At 40.0% G+C, this 27,822-nt stretch overlaps 1 protein-coding gene across 1 annotated transcript; it reads right to left on the reverse strand.

Annotated features, from left to right (window-relative positions):
• Positions 1 to 1,549: 1,549 nt before the first annotated feature.
• LOC133660007 (sperm-associated microtubule inner protein 4) lies at positions 1,550 to 14,706 on the reverse strand. The gene is made up of 7 exons (XM_062063019.1): positions 14,687 to 14,706; positions 14,538 to 14,606; positions 14,440 to 14,469; positions 14,176 to 14,360; positions 13,928 to 14,104; positions 2,647 to 2,747; positions 1,550 to 2,576 (listed from the first exon to the last, which is right to left on the reverse strand). The coding sequence occupies exons 2-7, from the start codon at positions 14,597 to 14,599 to the stop codon at positions 1,971 to 1,973; spliced, it is 1,161 nt and encodes a 386-aa protein (XP_061919003.1). The 5' UTR covers positions 14,600 to 14,606; positions 14,687 to 14,706; the 3' UTR covers positions 1,550 to 1,970.
• Between the last annotated feature and the right edge of the window lie 13,116 nt (positions 14,707 to 27,822).

Raw genomic sequence — 27,822 nt, forward strand, 5'->3', positions numbered from 1 at the left:
TCTTAAGTGCACAGGAAGCCAGTGCAAGTGAGCCAGTATAGGCGTAATATGATCAAACTTTCTTGTTTTTGTCAAAAGCCTTGCAGCCGCATTTTGTACCAACTGTAATCTTTTAATGCTAGACATAGGGAGGCCCGAAAATAATACGCTACAGTAATCGAGACGAGACGTAACGAACGCATGAATAATGATCTCAGCGTCGCTAGTGGACAAGATGGAACGAATTTTAGCGATATTACGGAGATGAAAGAAGGCCGTTTTAGTAACACTCTTAATGTGTGACTCAAACGAGAGAGTTGGGTCGAAGATAATACCCAGATTCTTTACCGAGTCGCCTTGTGTAATTGTTTGGTTGTCAAATGTTAAGGTGGTATTATTAAATAGATGTTGGTGTCTAGCAGGACCGATAATCAGCATTTCCGTTTTCTTAGCGTTGAGTTGCAAAAAGTTAGCGGACATCCATTGTTTAATTTCATTAAGACACGCCTCCAGCTGACTACAATCCGGCGTGTTGGTCAGCTTTAGGGGCATGTAGAGTTGAGTGTCATCAGCATAACAGTGAAAGCTAACACCGTACTTGCGTATGATGTCACCCAGCGGCAGCATGTAAATACTAAAGAGTGCAGGGCCAAGAACCGAACCCTGGGGAACTCCACACGTTACCTTGACATAGTCCGAGGTCACATTGTTATGGGAGACGCTGCAAGATGTTGCAACCTCGGACTGTTTTGTGTTTTATTCTGAAAGCACATAATGTTACACCACTCAAAGCTGAAGCTCGGGGGCCTCAAGGACTTTGTGTCACAAAGCAGCGATTTGCGCAGCGTCAGTTTGCAAGCAGCAGAATATACAGCAGTGTGTGTGTGGCGTGTACAAAAATATTTTCTTTCCCCGATCAGAATGTTAGGATACAAGGTTATTGCAGCAGGAGTTAGTTGTATAAAGACGAACACTGCAGTCAGCTAAGGCCACTGGAAACCTTATGTAAAATAGTGTTGTTTTAATTTGCTTCAAACAGCTCTTTGTGGCCCTAAACAAGTTTTGTTTGTGGCCCCTTTTAAGAGAATATTTTCTGTCTTTTGGGGAATTGGAAAGCCTTAGAAATGACTCGCTTTGGCCTTGGTTCTGCTCGAAGAAGACAAACACAATGAATGTACCGTTTTTATATATGCACTTTTACACACATCTATTATTATTAATGGTGTCATAAAGTACCAGCCAGGAGAGAGAGAGTGGAGGAAAATGTGTGTGCGCTGGGCACACGCGTCAAGTTAACTTTCAGTTTCGATTCCTGCCGAGGTGAGGCAACCAAGGAGGACAAAAGTCTATGAGGAGGGTGTCCATTTGAGAGATTGTGTCTTTATATAGCTCGGTTCTCTCTCTCCATCGCAATTGTTTGTACTGACGTCTGTTTTGTAGAGTAAATTGTTAAACTTAAATTCTAGTCACCTCTCATCATTTTGGACAGCCTTAGAAAAAAATTCTCTGGGAGGACTCGTCCATCCTAAATGGGAGGTTCCTTATACCCCATTTTGAATACATTGTACACATACGGCTGATTTAGTGTGACAAAAAAAAGTCACACGTGTGAGTAACAAATATTAAGAAGCTTCTATTATTGTTTACACTCAGAGCAGCCATCTTTGAAGCCAACTTGGCGGGGGCGTTGAGGACTCTCTGACTTTTTGAGTAGAACATCTGACCCAGGGGGGTAATTTCCGCCTAGGAACTCGGAAATTCTGACTTTCCAAGACAAAATAAAAAATAAAAAATATCATCCAGAGAGGATTGACGTTTGTTACCAACTTTCAAAGGCATTCATCGGCAATGGTGATCGCACCCTTTTTAACGAAAATCGTCCGATACGGATTGGTGCTGATCCATGGGCACATCTCTAGAAAAAAGTATTTCGGCCTTGATTGTAGTTTTTGCAATGACGCAGTGCTAAAGTGGACGGCGACTGCAGTAGTTCATCCGTGTATGTAGTTACAGTTGATTCCAAAGAAGTTGTGTCTCTTGCCAGTGAACACATTGTCCCTCAGGTCGAGTGACTCATACGTGATGGAGTTGTTGAAGTTCTGATGGGCCTTTGTCCGTGTAAAAGAACGTTGCACGGCCAGAAGGCTGCCAGATGCACCTTGCTGACTGCCAGCAGCTCTCCGAACAGGTGCAATCCCAGGCAGCACACGAGGGCGAGGCAGGTTTTTTGGAGGTTTGACGTCTTGTTTGTTTGTTGATGCTGGTGTTTGGCTTTTGTCAAACTGCACTTGGCCTCCCTTTTTGCTGTCATAATCAATACAACTGTTCTCCACCATTAGTTTTATGTGCGAGACCTCGCTATGTTCGGCTGCAGGATGCAAAGAAGGATGAGGGTCGATATTGTGCGAACATGTTGTGTCATCGTGGTGGCCTGTAATTATACGAGCGCTGTGCTGGCCTCTAGCAGATCCTTGGTACATAGCTGAATATGGGTTTGAATACACGCCTGCAGACGTGCTCTTCACGTTTCTCTCCGGTTTTCTTCTCATTACTTGTCTCACTTTAGAGGGAACATACACATGACGGGTCCTATCTCTCTGCAAGAAAACACCATCATTAGGAGGAATCCAATTCTTGTGTTTCATCTTTTACTGGATATTTGCTCACCTCTGTGACCAGTGGTGCAAAATATGCAGTCTTCCCAGTGGTGTTGCTCAATTTTTCCCCGAAGTCATCACTTTTAGGACTTTTACTATCCATCTGCAGTCCTTTAAAATGAATAAAACAACATAGTGACTGTGGTGGTGGCAGGATGATTCATTTGGCATTTTTATTTTGCTAGAATTGAGGCTGTAAGTTAGGGGTGTCTAAAAATTTCGGAAGGTACTCGTTTTTATTGACTCTTGGCATATTCTTCAAATAGTATACATTAATTATTAATGAGTTGCATTATTATTATGCGATTAAACAGTAAAAATTTAGAAATGTATTGAACTGGTATGGTAGAGTACTATATTCTAAAAATGATGCATAACAACATTCAAAACAGATTTGTCAAAAGAGAAAGTATTTATAACCTAAAAGAAAGTGGTTATAGTTAAGGTTTTATTTGACATGCATACAGTTACAATGTGGTTCATCACATTGTTATAGTTTCTCATTACATGTTGGAAAAGGAGTACCGGTAGGAAAAAGCAGACATTATCTAATTCTACCCCTTTTCAATTTTATAAACACAACATGTTTACTTCCTGTGCTCAATTTAGAACACAAACAAAATAAATCCATAAATATTCGATAAAGTTCTTATGAATAAAGTAAAGTTGTGATTCACATAACCAGATGAAAAAGATTATCTAATTTTTCAATAAAGTTTAAGATGTTTATCAGGATTCTTCTTCATTGTACAAACCTGGGGGTAAAGTTCGACTCAGATTTTAAATTCGAAAACCAAATCAGCAGCGTCGTACAAAAAAGCTTTTATCAATTACGCCAAATAGCGAAAGTGAAACCGCTTCTATCAGGACATGATCTCGAGAAATTAATCCACGCCTTTATCTCGACTCGTTTAGACTACTGCAATGCCCTGTACGTAGGCATTAGCCAGGCCTCCCTCGCCCGCCTGCAGCTCGTGCAGAACTCTGCTGCTCGTCTGCTAACACAGACCCGCAGACGTGAGCACATCACCCCTATATTAGCGTCCCTTCACTGGCTCCCTGTGCGTTACAGAATCAATTTTAAACTCCTTTTATTTGTTTTTAAATGTCTAAACAACCTCGCGCCAACATATCTCTCCGACCTCCTTCAGCCTTACTGCCCCACCCAATCACTAAGATCAGCCGATCAGCTGCTACTGACGGTCCCGGACACAAGGCTGAAGCTTAGAGGTGACAGAGCTTTCGCCGCTGCTGCTCCCAAGCTCTGGAACGACCTACCTCTTAGTGTTAGACAAGCCTCCTCTCTTCCTGTTTTTAAATCTCTCTTAAAAACATACTTTTATTCCATGGCTTTTAACACTGAGTGATACCCATCCTGCAATGGCGCCCCATAATACACCTGCTGTGAACCTGTTTTTATATTTTATTTATTTATTTTTTATCGTGTTCTGTTTGTGTTGTGTTGTGTTTGCTCGGTTCTCGTATTATTTTTAACCTGCCCATTGTACAGCACTTTGGCTACCCCTGTGGTAAATTTTAAATGTGCTTTATAAATAAAGTTGATTTGATTTAATTTGATTTGTACTTTGTAAACACTTTAAATTTGAATAGTTTTTTTTTAACTGGATCATGTTAGTACTTTGTTTAACTTCTTTGCCAAATCCATTCCATAATTTATTCCACATAATGATATACTAAAGGTCTTAAGAGTTGTACGTGCACACAAATGTTTAAAAAAAAATAAAAAAATCAAAGATTATATTTTTCCTCTTTTGTTGAGAAAAAATGTTGTACATCCTTGGGTAGCAGGTTAGAGTTTTCTTTTTACATAATTTTAGCTGTTTGCAAGTGCACTATATTGTTGAATTTCAATATTTTTGATTCAATAAATAAAGGGTTTGAATGTTCTCTATATCCAACATCAACATTATGTGTTATTCTAACTGGTCTTTTTTAAAACACCGTTAGTGAATGAAGTGTACTTTTGTAGTTATTTCCCCATATTTCTACACAATAACTGAGACATGGTAACACTGGGGAGCAAGAACAGTACAGAACATAAAGGGACGTTTGGTCGACAAAAATATTTTGCTTTATTCATTGTTGACGTATTTCTTGCTACTTTAAGTTGTATATTTTTGTATGAGATTTTCAGTTTATTTTATCATCTATTATTGCATCCAAAAATGTGATTTCATTCACCCTTTCAATGTCCACTCCATCTATTTGTATCTGTGTTTGACTCTGTCTTTTACTGTTACCGAATAACATTATTTCAGTTTTACTGAGATTCAAAGATTTTTGTCAAACCATCCCTTTAATTTGTTCATTTATTGTGTTATTATTTGTATTAGCTTCTGTGTGTTTGCTCATGAACAAAACACAGTTGTGTCGTCTGCAAATTATACAAACTTTAAGTCCTTTGTAACTTTACAAATGTCGTTTATATAAAGATTGAACAATTTTGGTCCCAGTATTGATCCCTGGAGTTCGCCACAAGGTATATTCAGCGTTGTAGGTGTGTGTTCACCTATCCTCACGTAATGCTTCCTGTTGGTTAAGTAGCTTCTTACCCAGTTTAAAAAAAGACCCTCTCATGCCATATAGTTCTAATTTGTTCATTAGGTTATTATGATTAGTTGTGTCAAATGCTTTTGTTAGATTAATAAACACTGCTGCTGCACACTGTTTACCTTTAATTGTGTTGGTAATCTTTTTCAGTTATATCGATTAATGCCATCAATGTTGAAATGTTAGCTCTGTATCTGTATTGGTTGTCAGCGAGTGTTCCTCTTTTATTTATGAATTAGTCCAATCTGTTGTTAAACAATTTTTCAAAAAAAAAAAAAAAATGGTGTAAGTAAGACAACAGGTTTATAATTTGTAAGTTGTTTTTTGTCTCCACCATACTTGCCAACCCTCCCGGATTTTCCGGGAGACTCCCGAAATTCAGCGCCTCTCCCGAAAACCTTCCGGGACAAATTTTCTTCCGAAAATCTCCCGAAATTCAGCCGGAGCTGGAGGGGGCATGGCCTGAGTGAGGACAGCCTGTTTTCACATCCACTTTCCCACAATATAAACAGTGTGCCTGCCCAATCACGTTATAACTGTAGAATGATCGAGGGCGAGTTCTTGGTTTCTTATGTGGGTTTATTGTTAGGCAGTTTCATTAACGTCCTCCCAGCGCGGTAACAACACACAACAACAGCAGTCACGTTTTCGTCTACCGTAAAGCAGTTTGTCTGCCGCAAACAGCAATGTTGTGACACTCTTAAACAGGACAATACTGCCATCTACTGTACATATGTGACAATAACATCTACGGCTTTTAGAGAGTGCAGTGCACAACTGCGCACACAACAAGGAGACGAAGCAGAAGAACGAGGAAGATACAGCCATGGCGACGCAGACGACGAGTAAGATGAAGAAATACGCTTGTAAGTTCCAAGCTGCAGCTGCGATTGGACCTGGATAGCCTCCGGGAAGAAGTAGTGGACTACCAAGTGCTCGGCAGTGAAGATCTTCCTCAGGAAGCAAAGATTGACCGGTTTTGGGCCATGCTAGGGAGAGATGGAAGATTCCAGACTCTAGTGCATTTGATGAAAGCACTTCTGTGTGTGCCACACATGCATCATCAGAGAGGGCGTTCAGCATGGTTAGAAAAATAGTGACAGAGAATAGAACAAGGATGGACAATTCAACCCTTTACTCAACAATGAGTAGATGAGTGTTATGTGTGTATATGTGTAAATAAATGAACACTGAAATTCAAGTATTTATTTTATATATATATATATATATATATAGCTAGAATTCACTGAAATTCAAGTATTTCTTTTATATATATATATATATATATATATGAAATACTTGACTTGGTGAATTCTCGCTGTAAATATACTCCTCCCCTCTTAACCACACCCCCAACCACGCCCCCGTCCCAACCATGCGTCCGAAACGCAGTGAGTTGACCCGACCAGGTGGAATATCTCCCTCGAACCGTCAAAAAGAGAAGATTTTTTAACAGTTGAAGGCTGATTCGTTGCCGTCGTGGCATTCCTCAGCGGACGATGAGGAGGAGTCATGGAACTCCCTGGTGTCCGATCCTTGTGACGCTGACTGCGGGTATGTACCCGGGACATGAAGAGTGAGACCCTGCGCTATTTGCCCGAGGCGCTGGAGGGTATGATGTGGGGCCCTGAGGGTTCGCTGGTCCCCATCGACTCTGTCTGGCCCGGGGACATCGCCTCACCACCGTGTCGGTCGCGTCGGAGAGGACAAAGACCTCTCAGAAGGGCTTCAACGCGCTGCCGGGACGCTCCGCCTCCAGTGACTCAAGCTTTGCTTCGAGTGATTCCAGCTCCGCCCCCTGTGATTCAAGCTCCGCCCCCAGTGACTCTATCCCCACCCCCAGTGACTAGTTCCGCCTCCAGTGACTCATGCCCCGTCCCCAAGGATTCAAGCCCCACTCCCAGTGATTCTAGCCCCGCCCCCAGTGACTTTGGCCCCACCCCAAATAACTCTTGCTCCGCCCACCGCTTTGGAAATGTTTTCTGGTCCTCCTCGACAGCCTCCTGTGGGAAAGAGGGATGGACTGTTTCGCCTATCTAGAGGGGAGGAAGAATCTACCCGCCTCCCACCCTTTGTGACTGTTCAAGATTTGTCAGGAAGCGTCTGGCGTCTGCTTTCGGAGGTGGGGATGGTACTGATGGCTGTGCTGGCGGGGTGGCATAGCTGCGACTAGCAAAATGGCTACCCCCTGCTCGACCACCACCACCTGTCCTTCGGCATACCAAGCCGCAACCTTCAGCCAGACCACTACCACCTAGTCTTCGGCAGACCAATCCGCAACCTCCAGCCAGACCACCACCACCTGCTCCTAGGCTGGGCCCCGTACCAGCACCCGCTCCAAGGCAGGTCCCAGTACCAGAACCAGCTCCAAGGCTGGTCCCCGTACCAGCACCTGCTCCAAGGCTGGTCCCATACCAGCACCCAGACTGGTCCCCGTACCAGCACCCAGACTGGTCCCTGTGCCAGCACCCAGACTGGTTCCCATACCTGCACCCAGACTGGTTCCCGTACCAGCACCCAGACTGGTCCCCATATCAGCACCCAGACTGGTCCCCGTATCAGCACCCAGACTGGTCCCCGTGCCAGCACCCAGACTGGTCCCCGTGCCAGCACCACGGCCAGCTCATGCTTCAGCTCCTCAGCCTGCTTCTTCATCTCTGGCTCCGACAACATCGTCCTCCTCTTCTCTGAGTCCGACGACGTCGTCCTCCTTTTCTCGGGCGGGCCTTCCCACGGCGCCGTCATCCTCCTCGTCTCCGGCTGGCCAGCCACACAGGCGGCCTTCAGACTGTTAGCTGAACAGCTAACAGTCTGAAGGCCTTTTTTCTAACCCCCCTCTGCCATCCACTCTTTAACGAAAAAAACCCCATTTGGAATAAAAAAAAACAAAAAGAAAGATGGATGGCTATATCATCATCAACATCAATCTTTATTGCAGACCTTAAGATCCATTTAAACATATAAAAACAGAATACAATACATTAAAGCACATCAGCACATCAGTGATGATGTGCCCCAGATACTTAGTTTTATCACACACACTCAGCACCTGTCCTGACAGATAGAATGAAGGAAAAGAGAGGTCCTTGTCCTCTCTTGTTCTACATATCATGATGACACTCTTTTTGGCATTATATTTAACATCATATTTTAAACCATAATCTGTACATATATTCAGCAGCTGTTGGAAGCCAGCACTGCTAGGAGACAGGACAGCTAAATCATCCGCATACATAAAATGATTGACCACAGTATTACCAAGTACACATCCGGTTCTACATGTATTGAGCTGTACAGATAGGTCATTCATATACAGATTGAAGAGGGCAGGGGAGAGAATTCCCCCCTGGCGTACCCCATTCCCAACCTTAAATGTTGCTGAGCATTTACTGCCCCATCTGATATGCATGCTCTGATTAGCATACCTCAACACTTCCACAAACAAGGTCTAAACGTGTACACTACAGCATAGAACAAGAAACTATAAAAATATACAGACACCTTAGGGGGTAAAGGGTTGAGAAGGTGGGATTAAATTAACATTTTTAATAAAAAAAGGCAGATTGTACTGCGTCTCTGGGGGCCATAAAACGCCCGCACACGGCGCCCACTCGACGAGCATGGACACTTTTTTGCGCCTACAGCAGCGACGCCCAGGATATAGGGGTGGAACTATTAGGCTGCTGTGGTTCTGGCGCCACTCGCGTCCATGGGCACCTGCCTGCTGCAGCGGCGTTCTACTCCTGCCACCAGACTCATCCCCGGTGGATTCAGGGAGACTTGGGCCGGCGACCCACCACCAATTACCCCCTCCACTCTCCCTTGACTCTTTATCTCAGTGTCCTTCTGTTTCCAGTTCTAAGACATCTGGAAGCTCTCCATAAGGAGGGGGGTACTGTCACACACAGCCCGGGCGCATTCATCTGTGTGCTGCGCTGAGCGCACCTTCAAGCGAGCTCCTGCGCGTGCCACTCTTGCTGCAGCCAGGGCTGCAATCAATCAGCAATCAGCACACCTGTCGCTGATGAGCTCCCTGGGCTTCTTAAGCCAGTGCAGACCTGCGTTCCTGGCCAGAACGTAGCGACCTGTTCCAGTACAGTAAGCCGAAAATCTCTAGCTCTATGCACACTCTCTCTGTGTTTCTCGCCCACCGTGTTCATTTGTCTCGTGTCCCTTGTCGTTATCCAGCAGCATTCCTCTGTTCCAGCGTCACAAGATGTGTGTCTCGTCTCCCTGTATCCCCATTTTAAATTGCCTGGCTGCCTCTTGGATCTCGACCTGCCGAGCTTGTCTTGTCCCTTTGGACTTCCACACCTCGTTCAACACTACCGGTAACACTCAACAGCTAATCACTACACATAGTCGCACACCACACACATTTGGATTAGTTTCACACTTCATTTCTTATTGTATATTTAAATAAATAGAGCTATAAATAAATGATAAATGGGTTATACTTGTATAGCGCTTTTCTACCTTCAAGGTACTCAAAGCGCTTTGACAGTATTTCCACATTTACCCATTCACACATACATTCACACACTGATGGCGGGAGCTGCCATGCAAGGCGCTAACCAGCACCCATCAGAGGCAAAGGGTGAAGTGTCTTGCCCAAGGACACAACGGACGTGACTAGGAAGGTAGAAGGTGGGAATTGAACCCCAGTAACCAGCAACACTCCGATTGCTGGCACAGCCACTCTACCAACTTCGCCACGCCGTCCAAAAGCTAAAACAACGTCCTGCATTCTGTGCCGTCATCTTCCCCCTGTACCATAACAAGTACAGCCTTAATAGTCTTCTGAGTTCAACAGCAAATTTTGTATTTGTGTGACTAGGCGGAGGATATTATTAGTTAATACTTCTTTCTGTTCCTTTTCATTCATGATTTATTCTAATCTTGTATAAATTACCGGTATTTTATTTGATATTGACTGAATGAAAAAAAAAGGAAAAAAATTCTCGCAAGATTAAAACATGGATATATTTTTTGTTTAGAGAATAGCTGTCTCGCAAGAAGAATGCAGTCAGAATTTTTTTTTTTACATATCCATCTGGCCGTGTGCGACTGGCTGGACCCGCACATCAGGTGCTTTGCGCACACTACCACCTGAGAGATAGCGAACAGAGTGTTGGCATTACCTACACCCGCAGCGCGACTCGCCTGTTCAGGCGGGCAATGAGGGGGAGACACCCAGCCTCTCTCCTTCATTTGAGTTTCACAGCCAACTTGGAATCCCAACTATCGCTATCATGCGACCTGACCGCGACAGAATGTCCCGACCAAGAAGTGAACCAGCAGAACAATAAAGCGAGGAGGAAATGAGGGAGTTTGTGAGGAGAATGTTTGAGGAGATGAAAGCAGAGGCCCAGCAGTACTCACCGCAGGAATTGGAGACTATGGCGTGGGGGCCAGATGACTCCGATCGACACTTTTTGGCAGAGTGCCTATCTTGCGCGGCGAAGACGAAGGTGGAAGTGGACCCTGGCAGCTTAGAAACACCGGCAAGACGCGCAACCCGCTCAGGTCCCTCTGCTGTAGGTGGATCAATCACGCACTGATCCTCTCCAACTGTGGTCGAATATTGTAATCCCATTTCCCACTTTGCCTCACAATTCACGGTTTGGGCTAAAAGCTCATGTCTGCCTCCTCGTCGTCCACAGACATGGGCGGTTCGTGGATGCCTGCCTCGCCAGCTGCAGTGGCGTTTTACTCGCCGCCGGCATCTGACTCTTACCCACTGGTTGCAAGGACACGTAGCCAGGCAACCCACCGCCTAATCCTCCCTCCTCCCTGCTGTGACTTTGGACTTGTTCTGTTTTTGTTTTGGGACGTCTGCAATCCGTCCCTTAAGGAGGGGGTACTGTCACGCATTTCCTATGTTTGGTGTTGTAGTTCCTGTCTGGCACTCTTACTGTAGTTTGGTTGTACAAACCCCAAAACCAGTGAAGTGTCTTTCAGACCAAAGAGGAAAAGAACCATTGGGATTGTTCTAGGCGCAAAGTTGAAAAGCCAGCATCTGTGATGGTATCGGGGTGTATTAGTGCACAAGGCATGGGTAACTTACACATCTGTGAAGGCACCATTAATGCTGAAAGGTACATACAGGTTTTGGAGCAACATATGTTGCCATCCAAGCAACGTTATCATGGACGCCCCTGCTTATTTCAGCAAGACAATGCCAAGCCACGTGTTACAACAGTGTGGCTTCATAGTAAAAGAGTGTGGGTACTAGACTGGCCTGCCTGTAGTCCAGACCTGTCTCCCATTGAAAATGTGTGGCGCGTTAAGACGCGTAAAATACCACAACGGAGACCCTGGACTGTTAAACCACTTAAGCTGTACATCAAGCAAGAATGGGAAAGAATTCTACCTGAAAAGCTTCAAAATTTGGTCTCCTCAGTTCCCAAACGTTTACTGAGTGTTGTTAAAAGGAAAGGCCATGCCCCTGTGCCAACTTTTTTGCAATGGGTTGCTGCCATTAAATTCTAAGTTAATGATTATTTCCAAAAAAACAACAACAAGTTTCTCAGTTCGAACATTAAATATCTTGTCTTTTGGAGACTATTCAATTGAATATAAGTTGAAAAGGATTTGCAAATCATTGTATTCTGTTTTTATTTACGACTTACACAACATTCTAACTTCACTGGTTTTGGGTTTTGTACTTCCTGTACACTTTACCCCTCCACACACATGTTTCAAATGAACAATTAAGACTATTTAAGTTGAGCTGTGGCATTGTATACACATGTATGCTGCTGAACACTGTTTGCTTATTTGAGACTTCCAAGTAAGTTAGTTCCCACATAGTCCTAGGTTTTTTGTGCATTCCCAAATGCACTAGTGTTTGTTCGGCGTGCACCTCCCCGCACAAGTGTTTTATTGTTTTTGTATTGGTTTATATTAAATACATTGTAACTGCACGCTGTGTCCAATTATCTTCTGCATCTGGGATTACAACTATCGCTTTCATGCGACCTGAACGCAACAATTATTAGTGTGGAGAGTTCTTGGCTATACATCTTTATTTATTATAATATAAAAAACATTATTATAATGTATTAAATGAATATGTGTTATTAGGGGTGTGGGAAAAAATCGATTCGAATTCAAATCACGATTCTCACGTTCTGCGATTCAGTATCGATTCTAATTTTTCAAAAATCGATTTTATTTTTTTCAATTTTTTATTTTATTTGTATTTTTAAAACGTTTTTTTTTTTTTTAAATGAATCAATCCAACAAAACAATACGCAGCAATACCATAACAATGCAATCCAATTCCAAAACCAAACCCGGCCCAGCAACACTCAGAACTGCAATAAACAGAGCAATTGAGAGGAGACACAAACACGACACAGAACAAACCAAAAGTAGTGAAACAAAAATTAATATTATCAACAACAGTATCAATATTAGTTACAATTTCAACATAGCAGTGATTAGAGATCCCTCATTGACATTATCATAAGACATTTATAAAATAAAATAAAAAAATAAAAATAAAAATGAACAATAGTGTCACAGTGGCTTACACTTGCATCGCATCTCATAAGCTTGACAACACACCGTGTCCCATATTTTCACAACGTTAAAATAACTCATATTTTTGGTTCATTTAATAGTTGAAACAAATTTACATTATTGCAATCAGTTGATAAAACATTGTCCTAAAAATCTACTACTCTGCTTACATGTCAGCAGACTGGGGTAGATCCTGCTGAAATCCTATGATTGAATGAATAGAGAATCATTTTGAATCTGAAAAATATCGTTTTTGAATCGAGAATCGCGTTGAATCGAAAAAAAAAAAATTGATTTATAATTGAATCATGACCCCAAGAATCGATATTGAATCGAATCGTGGGACACCCAAAGATTCGCAGCCCTATGTTTTATGCTAAAAATCCCCATACACACTTGATATGTTTACATGCACTAAAAAACAAATTATTGCATGGATTTGAATGAAACCATCTTTTTAAAGATGGAATTAACGCAAAGTATCTAGATAAATAATTTGGTTTTGTTTTGAAAAAAAAGTTGGGTTTTTTTCCACAAAAAAAGTCAACATATTCAACATAAAGTGGCAAGAATCTGAATTGCAATAATTATAAAACCTGTCATTATTCACTTAAATGTAGTTTTAAATCTGTCAAGTTTCCCTTTCCTTCAGACTGTAAAGTAAAGATTAGCTGATAGATTTAAGATTATCGACATTATTTAATACCAATCATGCCAATACTGCATTATTATGATGATTATATTATAATTAGTGCATCTCCTCTGAGTTAAGGCTCCCCCTGGTTTTGACACTCCGATTTCTGACTTTAATCGAGGGTTTTTGAATACACCACAGTTATGTTCGATGATATGCAAAAGTGACACTTGTACATACCTTTCTCCTATGCTGCCATAGACAGATTTATTATATTTTCATCTTTCTACTATCACTACATCCTTGTTCGAAAATGCTGGTGCTGTGTGTAAATGCTTAAATGTGAGCTTTGAGGGAAGTGTTCGAAGTACGGTTTGCCGCTATTTAGGTGGAACAAGCCATTTTTTATTTTTGATAGAGTGGGTTGTAGGTAATCTCAATCTTATTTTTCTTTTACAACTATATTAATTTGATGCTAACATTTATGACGCTGTGCTCTCATAGTTGCAATTCAGTTTTTGTTTCCGCTTCTTGCAAGGCACAAAAATGAAGCAATTACCTTTGTAGTGCATCTGATAAGAGGTAACCCAGCGCATCGTATCCAAACTTTTCACCATGTTGTTGGTCCGCTCAGATGATGTCACATTCCCCACCTCTTTGGGGTTGGGCAGCACTGCCAATTTGGCTGTCTTCTCCCTTGTTGGTGTCTCCAAGACCTCATGCCTATATGGACCACCTGTACCAGGACATGGAATTTGTTGACAGAGTCCCTTGAGCCTTTTATGTCTCCAAATGATTTCACTGTACCTTTAGTTTTGCTGCGTACAGTAACATTGCGTGGTAGAGTCGGGACAATGGGGCTGACAAATGGGAACGGTGCTACCGTGACCCCAGGACCACCTGAAGACCGACTGGACGGGAACATGGCAAAGCGGGAGATGTGGGATGCATAGGGATGTTCTCTTGGAGCGCCAGTCTTTATTGCTTTCTCCCTGATCATTCAGTATTCAAGTTGGGTGTCAGGGGCAAACATATTTCGACACAAGGAATCATCTTAATATCCATACTCACACTACATTTACATCAGTGGGTTTTGGTACGCTGAGAAAAGACACATCATCATCTTCATCATTTTATGTTACAATAATAATACAAACAACGTTACCCACAGCTGATCATTGAGGCGCGCATCACTTTTCTTTGTGACATCATTGATGTCACAGGGACCCATAATTCCCCTGTGAAAGGAGGAAAGGAATCTATAATTAGGATAGCTTTACTTAATTTGATTTTGTGTGTCGTGTGTCCAGATGCTCACTTTGGTATGATGTGATAGGCATAGGGCAGGGGTGTCAAAGTCAAATGGACGGAGGGCCAAATAAAAAATTTAGCTACAAGCCGAGGGCCGGACTGTTCGAATGTTCATTGAAAAATTTTTAAATGACGCATATAGTCTAGTGAACCTAATTGAACCTACTGAAAACCTAACAAATATATTCCAATATGATCAGATAAATAAAGCAATATTTTCTTATGGCTCTGTCAGTAATCTTTAATTTTCAACAGACACAAAAGACAAATTTCCTTTATATAAAAATCCCCATAACATGAACATTAAATGAAAGAAACCGGTATTCAAGGCACCATCAGTAGCCTATATTTTCTATTTTAGCAAAAGTGGGCTAAATTTACTTCAAAGAAAAAAACAATAATAGCAATTTTCTATCATCCACTCAACTGAAATATTTTTAAAATATAATTAAATTGAAATACAATAAAATAAAGTGCAAAAATCTATAAATCAAAAACAACACTTTGTTTAAGGAGAAGTAACATGCAGTGAAAACAAATATTAAACTTTAACTTTTAAACTTGAATTGAGTAAAAACTCTAAATATGTGATTGCACAGTAATGTTCACATTAAACCCCCCTCCTCCCTCCGTGGGAGGGAGGCGAGTTGGGTGCCCGAAACCCCCCGCTGGTTTCGGCCCGCCCCTTGGCGCGCGTGGCACGGCGGGCTCCGCGACCCGACGGCTGGCCCTCGTGGCTTGACGGCGGGCGCGTCCCGACGGGCCGCGCGTAGGGGTCAAACGCAGAAGTCTCAGGGCCTCGTGGTGAGGGGGTGGCCTGCGGGTTTCGGCCCGCTTGACCCCCCCGCTCCGCTTGGCGCGCGCGGCACATGACGGGTTCCGCCACCGACGCTCGGGCTGCAGCCCGACGGTGGTGCGGGCCCGGCGGTGACGCGCGGTTTGGGGAAACAAAGCAGAAGTCTCAGGGCCTCGGGGCCGGGTTTCGGCCCGCCCCCTTGGCGCGCGTGGCACGGCGGGCTCCGCGACTGACGGCCGGGCTGCAGGCCTTCGGCCGGCAGGCGCGTCCCGGCGGGCCGCTCGCCCCCTTTCGGAACCTTGGACCGGCATCCGCTTGGTGCGTGTAAAAGATCTGCGGTCTAAAAAAAAAAAAAAAAAAAAAAAAAAAAAAAAAAAAAAAAAGATCTGCGGTCTGCGGGCCGGTTCTAATAATAAATCAAGATCATCCCAAGGGCCGTAAAAAACCTTCTCGCGGGCCGGATATGGCCCGCGGGCCTTGACTCTGACATATGTGGCATAGGGGGACTCCATCTGATGAGAAACACTGATGAGAATATCAAACAGGAGAACAGATTTTTCCACAACAACCACACTAATTAGTTCGATTAAACTAAAAGGTGGTGGGGAAATTCCAGAAATTTGCCGTGCAAATGACTCTGCTGTCCGGTGACAAATACCGTATTTTTCGGACTATAAGTCGCAGTTGTTTTCATTGTTTGGCCGAGGGTGCGACTTATACTCAGGAGCGACTTATGTGTGAAATTATTAACACATTACCGTAAAATATCAAATAATATTATTTAGCTCATTCACTGAAGAGACTAGACGTATAAGATTTCATGGAATTTAGCGATTAGTAGTGACAGATTGTTTGGTAAACGTATAGCATGTTCTATATGTTATAGTTATTTGAATGACTTTTACCATAATATGTTACGTTAACATACCAGGCACGTTCTCAGTTGGTTATTTATGCGTCATATAACATACACTTATTCAGCCTGTTGTTCACTATTTATTTATTTTAAATTGCCTTTCAAATGTCTATTCTTGGTGTTGGGTTTAATCAAATACATTTCCCCAAAAAATGCGACTTATACTCCAGTGCGACTTCTATATGTTTTTTTCCTTCTTTATTATGCATTTTCGGCAGGTGCGACTTATACTCCGATACGACTTATACTCCGAAAAATACTGTTGGAATAATTGTTTGTAGGTTATCACAAAAATACTTTGTATTACATTGTGTTCCTGATATGAAGATAAAAGGCTGTCTTCGTGGCCTCCCAAGAGGAAGAAGGCTCGTAAAACTGTACTGTGACTTCAACACGAATAGATGACAGGATTTGCTCAACTTCCAGAGGAACTACTTTGAAGTGTTTTACGAACGCTCTTTGAAGTATTTTAGAGGAACTCTCTTTGAAGTATTTAACAAACTCTCTTTGAACTATTTGGTAACCAAGAGCAACGCTATTTACGACCCGCTGCCCTCGTGAAGCAGCTGTGGGCAGGTGGGGGGAGAAAGTTGAATAAAGAACGGGGAGGCCAAGCTTGGGTTAGTGCGTGGTGCAGGCTGTACAGGGAGTGCAGTGGCCACGTAGCTCCCCATGGGTTCAAATTTAATTCTGTCTCTGTTTTGATTCTTTGTCTCTTGTCTGATTAATAGATGTCAACAGTGTTTGAACCTGACAAATACGGTACAATTGACAGTAAAAACAGGAAAGGTGTCATGTTCTCACATGACAGTTTGGACTTTTCCTGTGTTTAGTACCATTTCCAGTCCTGGTGCTCTTGTTTTATAGTGTTTGTTTGGACTGTGTTTTGCAGCACCTTTACTTTCTGTTCCTTGTCCTTCCAGCACACCTGTTCCACATTCTCAATTACATCTATTTAGGCTACATTCACACTACAGGGTCGGATGTCCAATTCAGGTTTTTTTTCTTGGATCCGATCTTTTTATGTAATTGTTCACATTACAAAAAAGGGATGTCTAATGTAAACGTAAACTGACGAGGCATGCAGACACATGAAACGCAGTGTGTACGGAAGTAAACATGGCTCTAATTCTAGTTGGTCTCTCAGTCCTGGCGGCGCATTTGTGGCAATATCAAGGATTTTGTGCAATCAATGTCAATATTTTCTGAAGCGAATTATTGCGAGTAAAAGATTTAGAAAGTAGACGGCAAGCATTTTGGCTCTAGCAGTTTGTGGGACATTTGCTTCGATGTCTGCTCCGAAGAGCGTGTGGCCGAGTAGTCGGAGAAAGGAGTGGTGGAACATTGACATGAGTTCTCAAAACATTATTTACCCCTGTTTTCTGCTCATTGTCAACCATTTTTTGATGCTTGTCGGTTTTTAATGACATATTGGTCGGATGACCGTGACCCGGTTGTTCAGACTACAGTCAAATTGGATACATATCGGATTTATATCCACATATGAATAACTCGGAATTGCACTGACATGAAAAAAGACAGGTCACGTATGGACAAGGGCAGCACGGTGGCAGAGGGGTTAGTGTGTCTGCCTCACAATACGAAGGTCCTGAGTAGTCGTGAGTTCAATCCAGGCCTCGGGATCTTTCTGTGTGGAGTTTTCATGTTCTCCCCGTGACTGCGTGTGTTCCCTCTGGGTACTCCGGCTTCCTCCCACCTCCAAAGACATGCACCTGGAGATAGGTTGATTGGCAACACTAAATTGGCCCTAGTCTGTGAATGTGAGTGTGAATGTTGTCTGTCTATCTGTGTTGGCCCTGCGATGAGGTGGCGACTTGTCCAGGGTGTACACCGCCTTCCGCCCGATTGTAGCTGAGATAGGCTCCAGCGCCCCCCCCCCGACCCCAAAAGGGACAAGCGGTAGAAAATGGATGGATGGATGGACGTATGGGCAAAAAAATTGGAATTGAGATGCAGTGTGAACAAGGCCTTAGTTCCACATTTTTCAGTCTTTCAGTGCTAGTTCATTATGGCCTGTATGCTAAAGTGTTCTGTTGCTGTCTGATTTCCTGCTACACCTGTGTTGCAAATCGCTTACCTTCTCTGCATCCTGGGATTCATCAACAGCACTTTTTGCAACATCGTCACAAAAAGTGAAAGTAAAAAACAAACGGTGACACCAACATAAAAAGATAGGCATGAGGGGGAACTCTGAAGATTGACTTAGAAAAACCCCATGATTTCAATATGTGAATTTTTTTTTTTGGTCTGTTTTATTTTTTAAAGCAACCTTTTTCCACTGCTTGTGTTAGCATCAGTATATGTTTTTCTACAATGACAAAATTAATTTTCAATGCCAATACCTTCTGGGGTTTTCTGTCTCTATATACTCCCAGCCACCCTTTTCCACATTTCCAGTTTTTAAGTATTATTTTCATTAATACTCAAATGTGTTTTATTGCCAATTTTCCACTGCTTATTGATAATGTTTTTTAGGGCATGAATAGTACAAAGGCCCTGTAGTTTATGTATGTATTTATTATAATGCTGTCATAATAATAAATAATAATAACAATATTAATTATTAATAAAATAATAATAATTATATTATATTAATCACAGGGTTCATGGGGATTAATTAATTTTGATTACCGGTAATCACAATCAAAACAATTTTTTTTTCATTTATAGTAATCACATTTCATTTGGCATGAGCAAAAAGATTCAAGGGATATGCACTTGAAAGTGAGATTTGCAAAATTACACTTTGGCGCCAACTTTCCAAAGTATAATTTTGACTAATTTTTATTTCCATATAATTAGTACTTGTGTAAAATATAGACATTTAAAAAAAAAAAAAATAAAATTAAAAAAAAAAATAAATAAATAAATATATATATATATATATATATATATATATATATATATATATATATATATATATATATATATATATATATATATATATATATATATATATATATATATATATATATTATATGCTCTGTTAAACCACTAATGGTAATGTAAACTAGTCGGTGGTGTTCTTATTATATTTTTTGAGTTTGAAGGAGTTGCAAACAGCCCCTTTAATGTGTTTATCAAACACCTTTGATTAACATCTTTATGTCAACAAAAAATGTTTTATAATTTTCTAAACAAATATTTATCCACATTAATGCGGACTTATTACTCCTTTTGTGTTATTGTGGTATTTTAAACTGGAAGTGCTTTAGTAAAAAATAACTACGTATTTATTATCTGTGGTGTCCCACATGGGCTAGTATTGGGTCCTAAACTATTGATTATGCACATTTGTAAGGTTTATATACAATTGAAGTTTGTGGTTTGCTGATGACATAAATATTTTCTGTTCCGAAGGAGGACTTGCAGCAAAATTGCAGTAGCTCTTGGAATGGTGAAATAAATGTAAACTAAAATGTTGATTTGACAAAAATAAATGATCGCTAAACTTGAATAAAACCAAACGTATAAAGACCTTGCTAAATAGTTTTAATAAACTAGATGAATTATTCCTGTAACAATATACTGATTATTGGTAGGCGATTATGTACTGAAACTAGCAGTTCAAACATGAATATGTTACTGTAAGGTAAATTCCTTTGGGATTGAGAATATTTTAGGCGGGACACCACAAGCTTTTGCTTCTTCTTGCTCTTCTTCAAACGCATTTTTTGTTGTATTATTATTTTATCCAAATGACTACATTGTATATTTAATGTTATCATGATTTAATGTATTATACTAGAGAGTTTTTTGGATATTGTGTTTGAAAATGTATAAAATAAATTAATACCTTTGTCTGTTGATTGTTCTGGCATAATTTTTTAAACTCAAATATCCCATCAAAAGGGCCGATGTGGTCTTACGGGGAGGGATGATGTTTGATAAGAAATGATCAAGTTCGAGCCTATTATCGAATCCTCTTATCGAACCGATTCCTTATCGATTCTCTTATCGAGTCCAGATAGGTTGTTGTATATGGAAAAAAACACACACTATTTGGTTTAACAAAAGCTCACTTTTATTATATAATAAAAAAATAAAATCTAATAAATAGATAAATATTGACTGTTACCCACCTAAAAAAAAATAAATAAATTAATGAATATTGACTGTTGTTACCCAAAGTATATTAAGTGGGATTTTTCAGAGAAACAAATATATACAGTAACACAAAAACAACCTGTCTCTGTGATCACTACAGGTGTATAAATAATAATATAGTGTTAAATAAAATCAGTCCCTTGGGCACAAAACTGAAAATAATACAGCTCTCCAAAAAGTGCACTTCTGCTGCTATTTGACATAACTGTTTGTTATGATGCTTTGACATTTTTGCACTTTTTTTCTTTATTGAAAGAAAATTCTATGAAGAGAAAAGTTCTTTGCAAATGTGGTCACAATGCTAAAAAAATGAAAAGTTAAAGCTAAAAAAGAAATACACTTTATTGAGTTAACATTATTTCTTTATAGGAGGAAAAATGTTATGAGCGAGAGAATATAACAACTACACTACCCAGCATGCAACGGGAGTTACGAGCATGCGCGGTAGCCCCGAAAAGTGTTGTTGCATGTTGCCACGCTGTGAAAGTAAACGTCAAGAACTCAGCCAACACGCCTCGTCTGCATTATTTATAATTAGACAGACAACACATATACAGTGTGATTTTGTTTTGTTTACAAAGAAAGAAAAACAAAAGTTAAAAAAGGGAGATATGTTGTATATATGTATGTGCTGCGGTTGCTTTAAGAACGTTGCGACAGCTGCCGTAAAGGAGGTGCGTTGCTAGCCTGGTTGCTATGTTTCCGGTTGGTCGTAAAAGTGTCCGTCATGTGTTTTACCCTGCTAAAATCTCTCAGTAAATTTATTCGATGGACGATAGCTTTTGTTTTGAACTTTATTACAACTTGGAGTGCTTTTTCCCGTCCATTGTTTTCCTGCTTTTGCTATCTGCGCCTAATGACTGAGCTACGTGACGTCAATTCTTGTGATGTCCCACGGAGCATTTCTGGTCGGGACGGGATTCGAATAAAGAATCAACTCTTTTCCTTTACTATAGTGGTCTCGATAACGGGTACGGGTTCTCAAAAAGGGATTCGAGTCCGAGGACTCGGTTCTTTTCTTATCAAACAACCGGGAAAACCGGTTTCGAGTATCATCCCTACTTACGGGTCTTACATATTGACATCTTTGCTTCTGCAGCCAGTCAAAACCGCTCGACGCCAAAGTTACTTGGACAAAATGTATTGTCAGAAGAGACTTTTCAGGGATTTTAAGTCATTCTATGCTGCCGATGGGTTCATTGCATCAACAGTTTGAATCAGATTATTAATGATAACGCAATATTTTTGAAAGCTCTAAATTATAATCTTTGTTCAAGTTTTCATCTTTTTTGGGTCAAAAGTGCAATTTCAGTCTTTATATCTATCCTATGGAAAATACTGGACTTTTTTGCGACATATTATAATACAGAAGATCAATTAAACCATGCACACAATAATGAATCTAAGATGTAAAAATGGAGACTGTTTCCCTAATGAAAATGTTTGCATTATTTGCTTGTTCAAGAAGCATCCATGAAAACCATGACAGGGTTTCCTCTCGATTGCCACTATATATGCGGCAGTGGGGGCGAGACTAGGGGCGTTGAGGGAGAGTGGTCAATATGACTTTTGATTGATTGATTGAGACTTTTATTAGTAGATTGCACAGTACAGTACATATTCCGTACAATTGACCACTAAATGGTAACACCCGAATAAGTTTTTCAACTTGTTTAAGTCGGAGTCCACGTCGATAATCAATTCATGACATCATCATATATGACATCATGATCATTTTGATTTGCAATGATGCATATATTTTCTTTAAAAAGGCTAAACAAACGTATATATATATATATATATATATATATATATATATATATATATATATATATATATATATATATATATATATATATATATATATATATATATATATATATATATATATATATATATATATATATAAAACATGTTTTTGTTTTTTAAATACACAGCTTTGTGTTGTTGTTATTATTGGCTGATGTCAACACTTTGCTGATGTTGTTTTTTTTTGGTAATGGGCCTAAAGCCAATGACAAATAAGTCATGGGCCACATATGGCCTCTGTGACGCACTTTGGACAACCCAGCTGTAGAAGCTAACTGTTTATGGCCAGTATAGTCTTAGTACCGTAGTGTATTTGTTCATCCTATGGTCACATGGGACGTGTGTCAGCTTACATCAGCACCGGAAGTAGTAAAATTTGCTGTTCACCTGGCGGGTTTTTCGTGCTTGACCAAGAGGGAATAGACGGGAAAGTCCTTCTTTAGACGCCACCTTGTTATATCATATATTACAGCCTTTGCACATACGTCACATGTCAATAAATTGTATGCACAATATATTGACACAAAATCCGTACTTTGGAGCAGTGTTCACGGACTCTCGTGTTTGGCTTGTTCACTTCCCGTCACAGGCGAGGGATGATGGTCGTGGTTCTATTTATATGTTGTCTTTTATCATTTAGCTGCGCTGTTACTTCATGATTGTGTCCCATATGAACATTACATTGCTGTAAACAATGTAAACAAACGATCACTGTCATATAAGTTTGCTGCAGCAGCCAGTTGATACACTCGCTTTGAATCGGTTCTAAAGAATATTTCTAAATTTTGAGCTAAATTGTAAAAACAGGATTATAGTGGGTGTGAATTAAAGTCATCTCTTTTTCATCTTACTTCCTTTTAAAACATGCTTCTCTGCGAGCCGAGACTCGCCTATCATTTAGACGTCGGGGCTGTGTCTGCAGGGAGGAAAATGGAAAAGAAATATAAATGGTAAATGGGTTATACTTGTATAGCACTTTTCTACCTTCAAGTTACTCAAAGCGCTTTGACCCTATTTCCACATTCACACATTCATACACACATTCACACACTGATGGCGGGAGCTGCCATGCAAGGCCCAAACCACGACCCATCAGGAGCAAGGACACAACTTTATTGGCATTATTTGTCATTAAGCATCTGTAATATTTATTTTTTCCGCAGTCAGAAAGATGTAGTGTCGTGCACTGAGAGGCAGAGATGTGGGCGCGGCTTTGCGGCTGAGAGGCCTCGGATTGGTTGAATATTGACATTTAATAAATACTCATCTTTGCACTTGGCGAGAGATTCAGCGCTCACATTTAGATTTAGATTTAATATTTAGATTTAGATTTAAATTTAGATTTAACATTTAGCGCTCACATTCAGATTTAAGATTTGTATTTAACATTTAGGTTTAGATTCAACGTTTAGGTTTGGATTTAATTTCTACATTTCGATTCAACACTTAGATTTAGATTTAAATTCAACATTTAGGCTTAGATTTAACATTTAGGTTTAAATCTAACATTTATATGTATTATTTAGATTTAACCGAAAGGTTTAGTTTTAACATTTAGATTTACATTCAAGATTTTGATTTAAATTCAAGATTTAGATATAAATCTAACATTTAGGCTTAGATTTAACATTTAGGTTTAACTTTAACATGTAGATTCAATCAATCAATCAATGTTTATTTATATAGCCCTAAATCACAAGTGTCTCAAAGATTGAATATCTTTATTGAGATGTAACGTTTAGGTTTAGATTCAACATTTAGGTTTAGATTTAATTTTCAGATTTCATTTCAACATTTGGATTTCGATTCAAGATTCAGATTTAAATTCAACATTTAGGCTTAGATTTAACATTTACGTTTAGATTCAACATTTAGATTAAATTAAAGATTTAGATTTAAATTGAACATTTAGGCTTAGATTTAACATTTAGGTTAAGATTTGAGATTTAGATTTAACATTTAGGTTTAGATTTAATGTTTAGTGCTCACATTTAGATTTAGATTCAAGATTTACATTTAACATTTAGGTTTAGATTTAACATTTAAGTGTGGATTTAACACATAGCTCTCACATTTAGGTTTAAAATTTAGATTTAGATTTAAATTCAACATTTAGGCTTAGATTTAACATTTAGGTTTAAATTTAACATGTATATGTATTATTTAGATTTAGGTTTAGTTTTAACATTTAGATTTAGATTCAAGATTTAGATTTAAATTCAAGATTTTGATTTAAATTTAACATTTAGGCTTAGATTTAACATTTAGGTTTAAATTAAACAATTAGATTTAACATTTAGATTGAATGTCTTTATTTAGATGTAATATTTAGGTTTAGATTTAACATTTAGATTTAAGACTTATATCTAAGATTTAGATTTAACATTTAGATATAATATTTACAGTCAACATTTAATTTAAACTTAAATGTGATTAAAATGAGTTAAATGTGAGGAAAGTGAGTTAAATGTGAGAAAAGTGAGTTAGATCTGAGAAATATATCTGCTAGAAAAGTGTGACTGTGACATTCAGCACCCCATACGTTTAGATGCGCAGCCAGCTGCAGTGCGGCTGACAGACGATTCAGATGCATTTTCTTTCCTTTCAAAATTAAGCATTAGAGGCCTACTGAAACCCACTACTACCGACCACGCAGTCTGATAGTTTATATATCAATGATGAAATCTTAACATTGCAACACATGCCAATACGGCCGGGTTAACTTATAAAGTGCAATTTTAAATTTCCCGCCACACTTCCGGTTGAAAACGTCTATGTATGATGACGTATGCGCGTGACGTCAATGGTTGAAACGGAAGTATTCGGACCCCATTGGATCCAATACAAAAAGCTCTGATTTAATCGCAAAATTCCACAGTATTCTGGACATCTGTGTTGGTGAATCTATTACAATTTGTTTAATGAACAATGAAGACTGCAAAGAAGAAAGCTGTAGGTGGGATCGGTGTATTAGCGGCTGGCTGCAGCAACACAACCAGGAGGACTTTGAGATGGATAGCAGATGCGCTATCTGATGCTAGCCGCCGACCGCATCTATGATCGGGTGAAGTCCTTCGTCGCTCCGTCGATCGCTGGAACGCATGTGAGCACGGGTGTTGATGAGCAGATGAGGGCTTGCGTAGGCGGAGCGCTAATGTTTTTATCATAGCTCTGACGAGGTCCCGTAGCTAAGTTGAGTTTGAGTTTATTTTGAACATGCAAGCATACAACATGATACATCACAATTTCCAGTTTCTCTTTTCAACATGTTCGAAAAGGAGTAGGAAGAAGTTAGCTTCAATGGCGTCGTTAGCAACAGCATTGTTAAGCTTTGCCAGGCTGGAAAGCATTACCGTGTATTTACAGGTCCATGGTTTAATAGTATTGTTGATTTTCTGTCTATCCTTCCAGTCAGGGGTTTATTTATTTTGTTTCTATCTGCATTTAAGCCCGATGCTATCACGTTAGCTCCGTAGCTAAAGAGCTTCGCCGATGTATTGTCGTGGAGATAAAAGTCACTGTGAATGTCCATTTTGCGTTCTCGACTCTCATTTTCAAGAGGATATAGTATCCGAGGTGGTTTAAAATACAAATCCGTGATCCACAATAGAAAAAGGAGAGAGTGTGGAATCCAATGAGCCCTTGTACCTAAGTTACGGTCAGAGCGAAAAAAGATACGTCCTGCACTGCACTCTAGTCCTTCACTCTCACGTTCCTCATCCACAAGTCTTTCATCCTCGCGCAAATTAATGGGGTAATCGTCGCTTTCTCGGTCCAAATCGCTCTCGCTGCATTGTAAACAATGGGGAAATATGAGGAGCCCTTCAACCTGTGACGTCACGCTACTTCCGGTACAGGCAAGGCTTTTTTATCAGCGACCAAAACTTTATCGTCGATGTTCTCTACTAAATCCTTCTAGCAAAAATATGGCAATACCGCGAAATGATCAAGTATGACACATAGAATGGATCTGCTATCCCCGTTTAAATAAAAACATTTCATTTCAGTAGGCCTTTAAAGAACGTTTTTATGATATAAAAGTAAATAATAAACTATATACAGCATATCCATTCATAAAATATATCATTTAAACTTGTTTTCATGTCAAAAATATGTTTTCATGTCGAAAAGGTCTGGCAGTTATTATTTTTGCGTGGCGGTGCGCCATGTACGGGAAACCCTGCATGTACTAAGTGTAGTGTTCCTCAAGGCTCAATTTTAGGCCCCACTCGTTTTATTCTTTACATGCTGCCTCTTGGAGATGTAACCAGCAGACATTTTCCACAGTAATGCTAATGAAACACAGTTGGACATTGCCATGCCTCCTGTAGTCCCCAATAGATACCCTTTTTAACTACATTTTAGACATCATGGATGGATGGAACTCATTGATGACAGTGTGTTTCCTACAGCTCAACCAAGACTAAAGAGGTTTTAGCGTATAGGTGTCATGGTTTTGTATTACTGCTGTAGCTGTGAACCCAAGATGCGGAGACAGGAAACAACATGCAGGTAAGAATATTATAATTCCTCAACAATAGTGCAACAGAGAAGTGCACAGGAAGCAAATAAAGTTATGCAGGCGCGCTATGCAGCTAGGAAGCATACGGAGCAATCAGCAAAGCAAACAACGAGAGTTACTAACATAACGAACCAGCCCTGTCTAAAGGGTATGTAAAGACGCCTGATTGGTAATCCGGAACAGAGACAGCTGAGGGTGACAGCGGTCAAGACAGAGGAATGGTAGAACCAAACAGGAAGTGGAATAAAAATAAGAGGATAAAAAATAAGGAAACACAAATTAAAGTCAGACCAGCTGTGACAGGTCATGACAGTAGGTCCCAAAGGCCAAAGATTAAAATATGATATATTTTTTCAAAAAAAGGTTAAAGGCACACCTTTTTAATCAGACTTTTTATAGAACATTTTAAACTCTTATAAAGTTCCTAATTTGTATTCTCTTATTTTCTGTTTTATTTATTGCTATTATTACTATAATTATTTATTGCTATTATTACTATAATTGTTCTTACTATTACTATTACTTACTATTTTCTGTTGTTAATCTATTCTATTCTTTATTTATTTATACATTACTTTAATTGTATATATGTGTAGGAAGGAGGGTGTACCCTGAATGCAGCTGGGATAGGCTGCAACCACCGCCGCAACCCCGAGAGGGACAATCGGTAGAAAATGGATAGATGGATGGATGGCTGTATGTATATATATGTATATAAATATCTTATATATTGTCAACGGTGCTGTGTGTGCATGCGTGCGTAGTCATATTTTACATACTTTTAAATTGGTGTAAATCACTTTGTGTTGCAACTTACCTGTGAATGAAAGTGCTATAACGATAAAGTTCTGGCATTTATGGCACAGTTACTGAGTCCAAGACAAATTGTCTTAAAAGGGACAATAAAGTATATTGTATTTTTGATTTGATAGACTGGAGCACACATACTTATGCATCATGCTGCACAGTGGC

This window comes from Entelurus aequoreus, linkage group LG11 (assembly GCF_033978785.1).
Source record: "Entelurus aequoreus isolate RoL-2023_Sb linkage group LG11, RoL_Eaeq_v1.1, whole genome shotgun sequence".
NCBI classification, from domain to species: domain Eukaryota; kingdom Metazoa; phylum Chordata; class Actinopteri; order Syngnathiformes; family Syngnathidae; genus Entelurus; species Entelurus aequoreus.

Bases quoted from the DNA above. Each gene is read 5' to 3' on its own strand.
- LOC133660007 (XM_062063019.1), bottom strand. From the start codon at position 14,599: ATGGGTCCCTGTGACATCAATGATGTCACAAAGAAAAGTGATGCGCGC. The intron at 14,105-14,175 runs GTACAGTGAAAT...GTCCTGGTACAG, and splicing joins TGTACGCAGCAAAACTAAAG to GTGGTCCATATAGGCATGAG. The intron at 2,748-13,927 runs GTAATTGCTTCA...TTCATTTTAAAG, and splicing joins TTATCAGATGCACTACAAAG to GACTGCAGATGGATAGTAAA.